This window comes from Amblyomma americanum, chromosome 10, assembly GCF_052857255.1.
Source record: "Amblyomma americanum isolate KBUSLIRL-KWMA chromosome 10, ASM5285725v1, whole genome shotgun sequence".
In the NCBI taxonomy this organism is placed as follows: Eukaryota; Metazoa; Arthropoda; class Arachnida; order Ixodida; family Ixodidae; genus Amblyomma; species Amblyomma americanum.
Window position 1 is genome coordinate 112,770,916 of NC_135506.1, and position 13,663 is coordinate 112,784,578.

Below are 13,663 nucleotides of genomic sequence, written 5' to 3' on the forward strand. Positions count from 1 at the left end.
GCTGTTTTTATTTGTTTGGACGATTTGGCAGCTCCTAGGCCTAACGAGCACCGGTTTGTTCCAGAAATTGTTCTTAATTTAAACTGGATGGCACCACTATCACTGAGTGATCTCGTATGCGTATGTTGATTGATGTAACATAAAGCAGAATCACCCGCAAAATACTCGCGTTGATTGCACGTCAACGTGCATTTCTATATTCTAGAGCTCTCTACTAGCTGTTGAAGCGTCCTGCATTATGATAGTGTGTAATGTCTGCCAGCGTGAAACCACTCACGAGCAAGGATGGTCAGTCGCCAGCGAGGCGCTGCTACACCGAAGCGTTCGACATGCCAGAGGTGGTTTTTTTGGTTTCCCTTGCGGTTCTCGATAGCCGCGGCGGTGTGGCTCTGGATCAATGAGCTGGCGAGTTAGCTTGCAAGTTAGTTTTAAGGCGTCAATGGGCATGCGCGCGCTTCGTACCATGGCGAACCTATGAAAACTTCGTCTGCGAAGACTTCCAACGCATATATCAAGAGAAACACAGTACATTTTTTAAGCTCATCCCTTTAATTTATTTGCAGTAGCTGCATAAAATGAATGAAAAAACGTAAATTACCGTCTGGACAACTGTCCGATCACAGCACCAAATTTACATTCATCGATGTTCCAGACGGAAAGTCGTCACGGGGTCTTGGTTGAGCCCGGCACGAAGCGCGCATTGTGCCGCCAGTGAGTGCATGCTAAAAATTTTCCTCTCCGTTCCCTTTTCCTCAAGCTAAATGTAAAACGCCGTGTTGTGCAAACAAGCTTGCTGCCTTTTATTTACCATCGGCGATCGATGGCGGTAGAGGCCGCCTTATGTCACTGAAAAGCCATGCGTGTTGCGTACATTAATTTCTTCTTTTAAGTATACGCCTCCAGCCTTTACGGTGCAGAAAAGACTACCTGAACTGTATTGTTTGTATTTGCTGAAGTCAACTGGGTAAATAAAGCAGCTTTGATATTACTCCTTTAGATTGGAATCCGATGGGCAACCAAACTTGTGGCTGAATGTTTGTTCTGTCGCAATGGTCGCGTTCTTTTTCTTGGCAAAGAGCAAAAGCAGCGCTGTACGTTTCCCTGCGGCAACCGCAACGCAGTGACATCCTGCTGCCGCTCACAGTCGCAACCGAACCGACATCCGCTTTCGATTTTTTGACCAATCAGGTCGGGGCTCTGTGGCAGGTTATGACGCTTTTTATTATGACACAAACTCGGAATACGGCCCCAGGTCATGCATGCCTTGATGAGTTAATGTTTGGAGTGAAACTAAATGAAAAAGACTTGTAATGTGAAATAAAGCATGACACATGTCTCAAACGACTAAAGTCTTCAAATAATTGATTTTACGCAGACTCTCCAAAACAGCTCATGGAAAACAATAACATTCCGTTGCTCCGTACACGCAGAAAAGTTAACCGTAATTCTTTCCTTCATAAAATTATAGCTGGTAAGTTTAGCATTTCTCCCCCTTCATTCCTCAGGCTCTCCAGTGCTCGAAGGACCCGCCATAGTAGGGAGCACTCCTTACAGCCTCTTTTTGCCAAAACATACGCATTTAAGCACAGTTTTTCCCCTCAAACAATAGAAGATTGGAATGCACTCCCTGAATCGATTTTTAACTCTTATAACGTGGAACAGGCGCTAAAAACCTTTTTCTCTTTGCTATGTTAATCTTTTTGGTTTCGTTTTTGCTGTCTGTCAAATGCAATGTTTTCACGTGGTGTGATTTGTGTTTTTTCATGCCCCTCCCGCTTGGGCCAATGCTGTCCTGAAGTATTTTGCAACAAATAAATAAATAAACCTTCCCAGGTTTGAACCCACGACCCATGGGTAGCCCTACACCACGCATGGTCGATGATTAGGCTCAGGTACAAGGGGAGTGATGTTAGTGTGGAGTTGGCTTCATTTGAAGCTTAGTAATGTGGTAATTTGTAGAGTGACTAGAGGCGGGATAACTAGCGAGATAGTTATTAGCGTAATAATTTGCGCGTAAATGCAGCGTGGAAACCACCACGGTAGCTCAGTGGTTAGGGCGCTCGGGTACTGAGCCGGAGTTCCCGGTTTCGAACCCGACTGCGGCGGCCGCGTTTAGATGGAGGCTAACGCAAAAGGCGCCTGTGTGCTGTGCGATGTCAGTGCACCTTAATGATCCCCAGGTGGTCGAAATTATTCCGGAACCTTCCACTCCGGCCCCTCTTTCTTCCTTTCTTTTTGCACTCCCTCCTTTATGCCTTCGCTTACGGCGCGGTTCGGGTGCCCACCGAGATACGTGAATCAGTTACTGCTTCATTTCCTTTCCTCAAAAGCAATTTTCAAGAGTTGAAAGGCCAAAATGTGGATATAGTTGTGTAACCATTGGGTTAAATTTGTGAACGAGAACAAATAAAAATCAAGGTGGGAAGAGAAACAGTTTAAGCGAGCCATTATCGCTATCGCGCCAAACCCTTAAAGGCGGAGTTTAAGTGTCCCCAAATTATTGTTTTATTGCTTATCACACGTGCATCCCACGCCACTTCCCCCAACCATTGGTCTAAAGCAGCACTTTGTGACATAGAAACACCGTTCTCACAATGGCTACCCAGCACACGCACCTGTGAGGGCTGGCGTGTCAACCGTTTTCCGAGCATGGTGGGCGAGAGCGGGATGAGGAGCAGCGCCAGCGGGATGGTGACCGACACGAACGTGACCGAGCTCAGCACCCACATGACGAAGAAGCGGCGGCTGGTGGCTTCAGGCCGGTCGTTCTGCGAGGGGACGCAGACGGGCACCGGCGGCACAGGGGGAGAAAATATTAAGCGCAGTTTTAACACGGCTAGACCTAAGTAGGAGAAGTGAAAGCTCAAGGTTATGCTTATCTACACTCTAGTAAGCTCGGTCTGGCCTGATTGACTTTCAGGTCTATTAGTCAAGTACAACCACTGATGACTGCTGCCCTTTTCACGGCAGCAACGCTCCTTTTGTACTAACCGAACAGTCTGTAGCAATTTCAAGGCTGCAAGACAAGTGGGGCGACGACACCAGAATGGTGCAGCTGAAGATTAGTGACGTGTTTGCGGTCACGTGATGCGGCGGCCCCGCCCTCGCTCTTCTCTCTCGCTCCTCGGTTCAACGCCATATGGAACACTCGCCGAACAAGCTACAGAAGGAAGTAACAAAGCTTTAAAATATATCACGTTTCACTGTCCTACATTCAAAGGGGCGGGGACTTGGTGGAGGTGCCGAAAAAGGTAGCGAAGTTGCTATTTTATTTTGTATTTTCTCTTTCATGTTCAGTAGAGTTTCCGCATTCAGGATATTTCGCTTGTTCACGTCACGTAGGTGAAGCAAGATATAATAGTCTACAGACATGAAAATTTTGCCCAGCAATGAAGACTGCGCACTAAAGACGATGCACGCTCGTGGTACCAAAGCGACAATGAGAAATAAAATGCTTTGCTATCAAAGATAACTATCAGCTCATCATGTAGACTATTCTAGGCTGTCATCACCTGGTTGATTTCCGGAAGTTCTTGTTTTGAAGCAGTATTTGTGTACTTTATCGGACTTGCCAGACTGTCCCGAAATTTACTAAAAAATACGCTGCTTTCCAATGCCAGCTTGGTTAGCAACGTCGCCCAGAAGAAATCTCTCTGAGATTTTGTTTTTGAATTTCTAGTTATTCCAACCCAGGCATGCCTTTCGTTTGAAAGACATTACAAAAGCAATCGTAGTTGTTGGTGACAAATTGTGCTGATTGTTCGGTTCCAGAAGGCACGTACGTAACGAAGCTGTCAAACGTAACTCACTTTGAGTATGTTAGCGACTGCCTGTGTCGGCGAAAGCGTGTCGCTACCAAACACCGCGACAGCGAAATGAGCGTAGACACTACACCGTGCCTCGAATACCTCAGTTGGTTTGTAACAGCTGGCCCGAACAACTAATCAACGTAAAGAAAGATTAACATTAAAAACAACGCGAGAACACGACTCAAATTGATTTCCGCGCGAGGACGGGAGGATTGCTCCTCACCTGCGTCACCGTTACGAAGGTCGAGCCAGCTGCACCGGACACGCCCTTGGTCGCTCGCTGCGAGCGGGCAGTGCGACCCGGGGGCGAGGCTGCGTTGATGGGGACGGCTGCCTGCTCTTGTGCCTGCGACCAAAAGGAGTGCGCTTTTAAGCCAAAGATGCAGGCAAGGGGGCGGTGAAAGACTGCGTTGTAACGACTGCTGAAGACCGGTACTACCAAGTCATGCATGCGCCCGTGTTGTCGTGGTCGTTTCTTTGCTTCCTGTCCATGTCTCTTCACGCAGTCTTAATTTTTGCACCAATGAACAAACCAGCTCGCTGGAACCTACATTAAACACCACGTTACTTGTTCACTGCAGCTGCTATCAAGCGAAAACCGACCAGACCTGACTTCAGGTGTCTTTCGACCGGTTGAACGCTGTCACGTGTTTGGCCTTAGTTTTGCAAAAAAGAAAATACGTTGCGGTGTGCCGTCTGTGCCGGACAAAACTTTCAATAGCTTCGACGTGTCATCCATACGTAACAATAGGAGCGTTCATCTAATTATTTCATTTGAGCTCAATTCAATTGCATTCGGTTATTCAACTTAGTTAAGTTGGTTGGTTGAATCCTACGCAATTGATCTGGTACACAAAATTCTGAGGACAAAAATACGTTTACGGGGGAGTTAAAGGCACAACTGCTTACTGAAGGTAGTCATTAAGAGTTTAATGACCAATTACTCCAAATATGCAGCTAGCTTGACTCATAGGTGAGGTTTCCATGAGCGTAATTTTGTGCCGCAATGTCAATTTTTCTCCCCGCGTATTAATAGAAAGTATTCCTATTCTGAAAAGCCTTTGAAATTTGAGCTTTTATACAGGAATATTGTTACGTGAAGGCCAGCCAAAGAATGAGACGAGATGGCTGATGTCAATGAGATATGGTTTAATGGCGGCTGGCCTAGCGCGAGCGCTCCGTCTCGCGCCACTGCCAGCGTCGTCGTCTTCGTGACAATGTAGGCGCCGTTTTACTGTCGCAGCTGCCAGTGAAGGCTGCCTAACAAATTCTTTGAGCAGCGCTAGCTAGACCTCTAGTCAAGTCATTTTCACAAAATTTATGTCTGTGCCTCATATATCAACGTATGCCATTAGCGCAAGGCTCCACTGAGCTTACACGTTACACAGATGAATTTTGCTATGTCGGACGCGAAACCATTCATCTTATATATTTAAAGGCATAGTACCGGCCTCTTGCAAACGAAAGCGATAGGTGTAACGTCAGGAGTTAGGAAGGGGACTGAATGGGTCAAGGAACAAACGCGCGTTAATGTCATCCGCTTCGAAACCAAGAAGAATTTGGCTTGGGCAGGGAATGTAATGCGAAGACAAGATAACCCATGACCGTTAAGGGTAGCGGAGTGGATTCCAGAAGTCAAGCATAGCATATTGAAGGAATAACATGGCCGCAGCTGGCACAGGACAGGGTTAATCGGAGAGATCTTTGACCTGCAGTGGGCCTAGTCAAGCTGCTGCTGATGATGACCGCCATCCCCCATAAAGGAGGAAAGAGATAGGGGGTAATACCCAACAATTCTGAACAAAAGTCTTCTAGAATGCGGGTTTATCAACGCAATATTTTTAATGTATTGCACAATTTCACTATAACATTTAATTTAACCGCAGATCTCCCGTCATCAAGCTTGCATTTTTTTTTTGCTATTAACGTTATTGGAGTTGTCAACAGCGTTCTCCTTTGGAATTCTATGGCAGTCTTATTTGCTCCATGCGAGCGATAGACAAACTTTAAAAGAAAGATTTTGTCGCGCAGCGAAATATTGGAATGCTGCCTTCAATATTTTCATAACAGTAGCTTACGATTTTCTAATATTCAAAATTTTTTCCAAGAAGGGTGGACATGTGTTCGAGCGACGTGCTATGATAGCGGAGCCCGCTGTCGAGTGAGCTGATTAGCCGTATAGGAATTATGTTTGAAACCGGCCGCCTCTTGGAGCAATATCGAAATTGCACTCGTCAAAGATATTACCGGATTGAACCTCGAAGCATTATTTCAGCTCGAAAACCGCATAAGTAAGTCTACACTGGACCGCCATTTGTTAGTTAAAGAACATAGGGCAATAAAGTTTTGATTAGATTATTTCGCCATACATAGTAGTGAAAGCCAGCGCGAGTTGCCACATGCACAATGACAACGAGAAAAATGTGCGCTGCAACTACCAACATGTATTCTGAGAAGAGAGGAAGCATTTATATCCCGGATCGTACCCTTATGACCAGGAGAAAAAATAAATAAATAAAAACCTAAAGATTTAAAGTTGGCAGGTGCATATTGTGGTGCACTAAGAGGAGCAAAAATGACCCTTTTCGCACACACTCAGCAAAAAAAAAAACCTTGAAGTTTTTAGGGCACGTTTATTCCAAGGTGCAGCAATCCCACGAAGCTAGCTTCCCTCACCACAGCTCTCGTTTGGTCACGCGCCTGCCTGCTTTGACCATAACACATTCACACACGCTTTAACCTGCCGTCTCTCCGTCGCCTCCCCCACCCCCTCTTCCGACCAGTCGTGTGCTTACTACAATACCTTATTCACGCTGGCTCACCATGCCCTCTTCAGAAGATACCCCGAAACTCCTGTCCGGGAGCCATGTTATGCCAGGGAGTGCTGTGACCGGTACCTAGCCTTAGTTGGAAAGGAACCAGAAGTGGCCTTAATAGTAACAACTGGTTAAAGTTAACAACTTCAAAGCTAAAAGAAAGCACAGCGAGAGCAGAGTAAAAAAAAAAAAGAGAATCCAAAATAAAGTTATCGTGACTAAAGTAAGAGAATAAAAAAAATTTAACCTATATCGGGCCCAGATATAATGCGAAGGAGTGCCAAAGGCACAGCTACAAATGAGTCTAAACAACTAGGCAGAAACCAACAAAAACAAGTAAAATTTACGGAAACCGAACATCATTAAGGCAAAAGTTGCGTCTTATCAGTTAAGCGAAAGCGGCGCCAAGTATTATTGCCGCGGAGCTCCAACAATGGGTCCGGACAGCGGAGGCCTGCAAAACCTCAATAATTAATAATAATATTAATAATTGGTTTTTTGGGGAAAGGAAATGGCGCAGTATCTGTCTCATATATCTTTGGACACCTGAACCGCGCCGTAAGGGTAGGGATAAAGGAGGGAGTGAAAGAAGAAAGGAAGAATAGGTGCCGTAGTGGAGGGCTCCGGAATAATTTCGACCACCTGGGGATCTTTAACGTGCACTGACATCGCACAGCACACGGGCGCCTTAGCGTTTTTCCTCCATAAAAACGCAGCCGCCGCGGTCGGGTTCGAACCCGGGAACTCCGGATCAGTAGTCAAGCGCCTTAACCACTGAGCCACCGCGGCGGGGCTCAATAATTCCTAGTTCATGTTTCTGTGTGCCTGTGCCTTAGCCTTCTGCCTTCAAGCCTCGGCTCGTACTTACAACCCATAAGGTGAGTAACCGAAAGACGTGTTACGTGTGCACCGGCGGCCTCACGGTTGGCGTAATAGATGCGCATTTCGAAAAATTTGCTGCAATTGAGACAGCGGCCCACCTGTATTTCAGAACTAGCCAACTGTGCTACAACCACCGAGAACATCGAAATGAGCTAGGTGCCGCATTGCCCGATGCCTGTCGGCCTGTAAACTGAAACAATCGTTTGGCATCAACTGCTAGTTCCCTTTTGGATACTGGACAGGGCTTCAAGAAAGCACACTTGGCCTAGCAGTCTCCGTGAAGCTCACCGGGAGCGTTTAGAATGGAATGGCTAAGTATGGAAGTTGCCTGATGGTATGCTGACTTTCCTTACATTCATGATCAGGATCCCTGAAGTTAGTCGCTGGTGTTGTCCCCTGTTGAAGTCGCAAAATATCCCAATTGGTAATTGGCCACAGTTTGGTGTCCAGTTCTGAAAGAAGAAATAGAATGCATTTTTACATGCATCTAGCTGACGCCATCATATGAGAGGTGCAAAGAAAAATTTGGAAAGCACGCTTATTTTAAATTCAAATATAGTTGGAATGCATTTTAATTAATCCTGATTGTAGAATCACGCCGCAACCTAAAAACAATTGTGAATGGTGCTAACGGAAGAATCTTCTGGTTGCAATGACACAGTTGGCAAGATTAGAGAAGGAAACGTACTGAACAATAGGCCAAAGCATGCGACGGGCACCTTCAAACGAGTCGTTCTCCCGGAAGCAAGGAGCTGGCTGGTAGTGACCATCGGATACAAACTCTTCTTCTTCGTCGCCACTGGTTAAGATGAAATAAGTGGTACCTGACCGCTCTTCTACTTCCTTTCCACCCTTCTGTAAAAAATTCGGGGTAAACCTAAGCTTATATATATATATATATTCAAAGTTGAAAACGCTTCATTTAGCCATTGATTTATTTTGAGTCGACGTTTCGGACAGAGCCTGTCCTTTCTCAAGACTGAGGTTACAGGGGACTTCTTCCTCTTCTTAAGGAGTTGGCACTGGCACACATGTACGACACATGAACAAAAGAAACAAACGGAGGCAAAGAATACTAGAAAAGATACAGATAGAAAGAGAAAAAAGGGGGAACAAATAAAAAAGAAAAAACGTGTTGTACCCCGCCGCCCACCCCGAAGCCGCGGGGAGCCGACCCCGGACGAGGGAAACAAAAAAAAAGGAAAACACGGAGCGGGAGGGGATAATGGCTACCCATCAAGGCAACAGAGCAGCGGCGTGTAAGGTGGACAGGAGCAGACGGTGGCGGGATCGCCCTACACACAAAAGTTAAAGACGCGTGCACTCGCGTGCCCCGACCATAAAGAGTAAACAAATAAACAGAATAAAATGCAGACAGGGCCGGAGCTTCCGTCATCTGGAACCACTTCGGCAGCCAGAGCCAAGGCCGAATCAGCGGCGCCGTGAGCTCAACTAAACACACGTGCACTGTGCATGAAAACACCCAGACACACAGCAGTAAAACATCCGAGCTCATGCCAGTGTCGTGTGGCGGCTAAATGACAATGGCGGGAGCATTTAAGCGAGTAAGGTGTACAGAAACAGATGGTGGCGGAATTGTCCAACATATATAAATTGGAGATGCTTGCACTCGCGTGACCTGGCCAGAAAAAGTAAACAAATAAACAAAAAAAACAAAAATACGTTTATCTTTCTATATATATATATATATATATATATATATATATATATATATATATATATATATATATATATATAGCAGACTAGGCAAATGGAATGAGGGGCTCGTTTGACAAACATATGAAGGAAGCCAAGTCACCGAAACCAAGATTCACGGGGAAATGTTTTTTCCCTTTAATTACTAGAGCCAATCAATTCGTTTAAAGAAAATAACTTATAAAGCAGTAGAAGTAACAACCATGCCACTGGTGGGATCCGAACCCACGACCTCTGAATGCCGCGTCTGGTGCTCTACCATCTGAACTACAGCGACGGCTGTTCAATCTGCTGCTTCCGTGGGTATTTATGTTTTTGCGTGTAGGCGAACTTTGAGAGTGTTCACACTCACAAATTCTGCGGAAAATGTCTCTCTGAGACACACCTGTCAATGAAAACCCGGCGTGATGGTTCAACTCAAACCAAGTAGGTTTTTTAACATTGCTATAGATGTAGCAGAAAGAATTTCACCGGCAAGTCATTGAATACTTTCGGCATTTCATCCAACGTCTTACCTAGCCCTATCTGGTGCTTGAACGTGGAACAGAAAAACGGGAGGTGTAACGCAGCATAAGCTGTGAAATATGCTGAGCTTTAAATTAAGATTGCGAAAAATGTCGTAGTACAATTATACGGTGAAAAGTTCATAAAAAGTAGGAAAACCAAGCTCTTTAAAATTTTTATGCGATGAGACCAATGACGAATAGTACGCTACACTCGTAAGAATACTTTTCAAAACCGAATCGACATGGTTAGGTTAAAGACGCGGAAAAAAAAGCAATTACTGTAATGCCTTAATGAAGTATAGCGTAAGCAAGAGCAAGCGCAACCATTTTTTTCACTGGGAAGGGAACTACGCCTCTGCAGTGATAAGGCACCCAAGCAAAACTCCTAAGTCGATTACGAAGATGTCCCAAATGAGGCTCCCAATACATGCTGGATTGAAAGAACACACTCTTGTATTAAATTGACGTGACATACTGTAATAGAGAGCAACAACGTGGTGAACAGTGACTGCTATGAAGAAAAACTGGATAGTCAATCACCGTGGTCTTGAAAGGATTTCTAAAGAAGATCAGTTTAGTCTCTGAGGACTTGACTTTCAGCGAATTCATTGTAAGCTATTCCATCGCTTTATGGACGTCATTTTGTAACATTTTGATTGCTGTGTTAAAGCATAAGTGACTAGAAAGGTGAACAGTGTCATCAGCGTAGCGAAAACCCTGCAATTGGATACAGTACGAGCAAAATCTTTGAAGAATATGTTAAGCAGAAGAGACTACACCGAACCTTGAGGAACACCAGTGTGTATGGGCACTGTGTTACTGAAATATTCTTTGTTTAAGGACACTATTTGTGATCGGTCAGAAAGATTGTTAGCACATCATGAAATCGACCACGGAAACCTAAAAGACGTAATTTATTTAAGATAATATCATGGTTAACTATACCAAAGGCTTTACTAGCATCGAGAAACAGAGCTACGCTGTAGATGTTATTATTAATTGCTGTGTAATGTATTCATTTATTTTTTATTTATTAAAATACCATCGGGACCCGAAGGCATTAAAGAGGGGAGTGGGAAGGAGATACATTGGGTCAGATACAGTGCAGCAGAAAAACAAAATAGAAGAAATGAAAACGCGGCGAGAAATGAGCAAAACATAACAAAAATAAGGCAAGAGAAGGCAAAGAAGAAAAAACAACAATTCCCCCAAAAAAGAGAACATTTCCGGCAGACAACAATAAGACAACGAAAACGAACGAAAAATGAAAGTGACTAAAATCTACAAATAAAGATTACATTGGGCAGACTTAAAAGAACTTGGGTTAGAAATATCAACAATGTGCCTGGGAAGGTGGTTCCAACTGGCAGAAGTTTCGGGGACAAAAGAAGAAAAAGCGTGTTTAGTATGGCATGACGGAACACCTACTTCGCGAAGATGATCAATGCGGCCTGAAACGTATGTAGGGGCTTTTAGTAGCCGGCTCTCAAGGACAGGATTGTAGTAATAGATCTTATGAAATAGGCATAGGCGCAAAATTATTCTGCGGAGTGAAAGAGGTGGCATTGACAAGGTAATTTTCATAACAGTAACACGGGAGATACGGTGATAATTGGAATGTATATAAACGTGACGGAGGGTTTTGAACAGATTCGATTTCAGTAGCTAATGATGACAGGTCAGGGTCCCAGATAGATGCTGCATATTCTAATTTAGGCCGAACAAGTGTTTTAAAAAAGAGCAATTTTATTGAAGTAGAAGAAAGGGAGAAGTTTCTGCGCAGGTACCCCAACACGTGGTTAGCACTGCTATTAATAAATTCCACGTGCAGATTCCAAGAAAGATTGCATGTTATGTGCACACCAAGGTACTTATACGAAGACAGTTTCAAGAGGTATATATTAAGGTCGTAAGTAGCTATTCCAGTGTTACGTTCCATGTGCCATAATTTACACCATTCTGAAACTTGGTTAATATCATCAGATCGAAGGACATAATTGTCAGTCACTGTTAATTTCACGGTAAATAACGCAACATGCGCTTAGCATTGTTAGTAATAAATTCCACGTGCAGATTCCAAGAATGATTAGAAGTTATATGCACACCAAGGTACTTATACGAAGACACAGTTTCAAGAGGAATATTATTAAGGTCGTAAGTAGCTATTCCAGTGTTACGTTCCATGTGCCATAATTTACAACATTCTGAAACTTGTTTAACATCAGATCGAAGGACAGAATTGTCAGTCACTGTTAATTTCACGGTAAATAACGCAATCGTCGGCAAAGAGACATACTGATGAAGCAATGTTGCTAGGCAAGTCATTAATATAAATGAGAAAAAGTAGGGGCCCAATGACAGAACCCTGGGGAATGCCTGAGCCCACTGGAGAGGAACGAAAATTGGATTTATTAGCAGTCACGTTTTGAGAACGATTAGTGAGGAAAGACTGAAGCCACAAGATGATGTTAAGGTCGAGATTGAGATTATTTAATTTGAAAAGTAGTAATTGGTGAGAAACTTTGTCAAAGGCTTTGGAGAAATCGAGGAATATACAGTCAGCTATGGAACACCGGTCAAGAATGAAATGAAGATCCTGTGTAAAGCACAGAAATTGCGTCTCGCATGAGAATAATTAACGAAACCCGTGTTGGCAATGACTGAAAAAGGAATTTGACTCAAGAATTGCCAAGGTGAGAGCAGATGACATGTTCCATGATCCTACAAGAGATGCTAAGAAGCGAAATGGGTCGATAATTATTAGGAGAATGACACCAGCCTTGTGCAGAGCAACCACCTTGCCCACCTTCCAGTCGCTAGGAACACAGGCAGACATTAGAGATTGTTGAAAGAGTTCAGCAAGAATAACAGCACTATACACCTTGGTATTTTTCAAAATTTTCGAGTTTAAGCTATTCACTCCGCATGATGATGACGTCTTCAGCTGATCAATTATTTTTTCGATGCCAACAGAATTCATTATGATGGTGTTCATAGTCAAGGAGTCGTGGGGCGCGTAATGAGGAATTGCGGTGATTAAATCGTTAGTAAAAAAAGTTTAAATACATCATTAAGGACATCAGCACACATTTCACTGAGAATTACTTGATCGTCTAAAGTTTTAAGATTATTTGCAGATGGATCAGTTTTCCTAACCACGTTCCAGAAGTGTTTGGGTTTATTTAATAGCATCGACTGAAGAGTATGACTAAACAATGACTCTTTAGCTTGTTTTAGTGCTGAGTTATATTCAGACGGAGCGGAGTGATAAGCATACCACCGGGGCACAGAACTGGACAGTTTGGCGGAACGAAACAGACGTTTCTTTTTGTTTGATAGCCTTTTTAGTGAAGAACTAAACCAGGGCGAACATTTATTAGTTAATACTTTTTTCAGGGGCACATAAGCATCTGTCAGGGGCGCAATTTTCTGCTTAAAAGGTTCCAGTTAATTTCGATTGGACGCTCGTGAAAAGACGGTAAGTATACATCAATAAAACCAGCGAGTTCACGATCTATGGCCTCAAAGTTGGCATTTTTGTAGTCACGGATGTATTTAGAATCGCTATTTTGGCGTGGTGACACGACGTTCAGTGAAAAATGAAGCATACAATGATCACTTAAGCCCGGCAAACAAGATATTGGAGCAACAAGATCAGGCGACGTCGTAAGAACAAGGTCTAACAAGTTGGACGATGAAGATGTAACGCGTGTAGGCTTAGTAACAAGTTGGGAGAGATTAAAGTCGGCACATAAGCGCTAAAAACCATCGCACTCCGTAGAAAAAGGTTTGGCATAAGAACGTACATAGGACCAAATAATAGTTGGAAAGTTGAAGTCTCCTACCAAAAGAATAGGAACATTTGGAAAGAGAACGGTAATCGCGCAAACAGCATCATGAAGTACATCAACGAAAGTGGCACTGTACGAGGGAG

At 43.9% G+C, this 13,663-nt stretch overlaps 1 protein-coding gene and 1 long non-coding RNA gene across 2 annotated transcripts in view; both read right to left on the bottom strand.

Moving 5' to 3' along the window:
* The window catches only part of LOC144108638 (putative chitinase 2), a 129,784-nt gene extending 127,033 nt beyond the window's left edge, over positions 1-2,751 (bottom strand). The window contains exon 1 of the mRNA XM_077641824.1: positions 2,616-2,751. Within this exon, the coding sequence (XP_077497950.1) occupies positions 2,616-2,729 (114 nt within the window). The 5' untranslated portion in view covers positions 2,730-2,751. The remainder of the gene's footprint in view (positions 1-2,615) is intronic.
* Positions 2,752-4,038: 1,287 nt separating this feature from the next.
* Positions 4,039-8,280, bottom strand: LOC144107351 (uncharacterized). The gene is made up of 3 exons (XR_013309260.1): positions 8,196-8,280; positions 7,861-7,959; positions 4,039-4,155 (listed from the first exon to the last, which is right to left on the bottom strand). It is a non-coding gene; the product is annotated as an uncharacterized LOC144107351 (long non-coding RNA).
* Between the last annotated feature and the right edge of the window lie 5,383 nt (positions 8,281-13,663).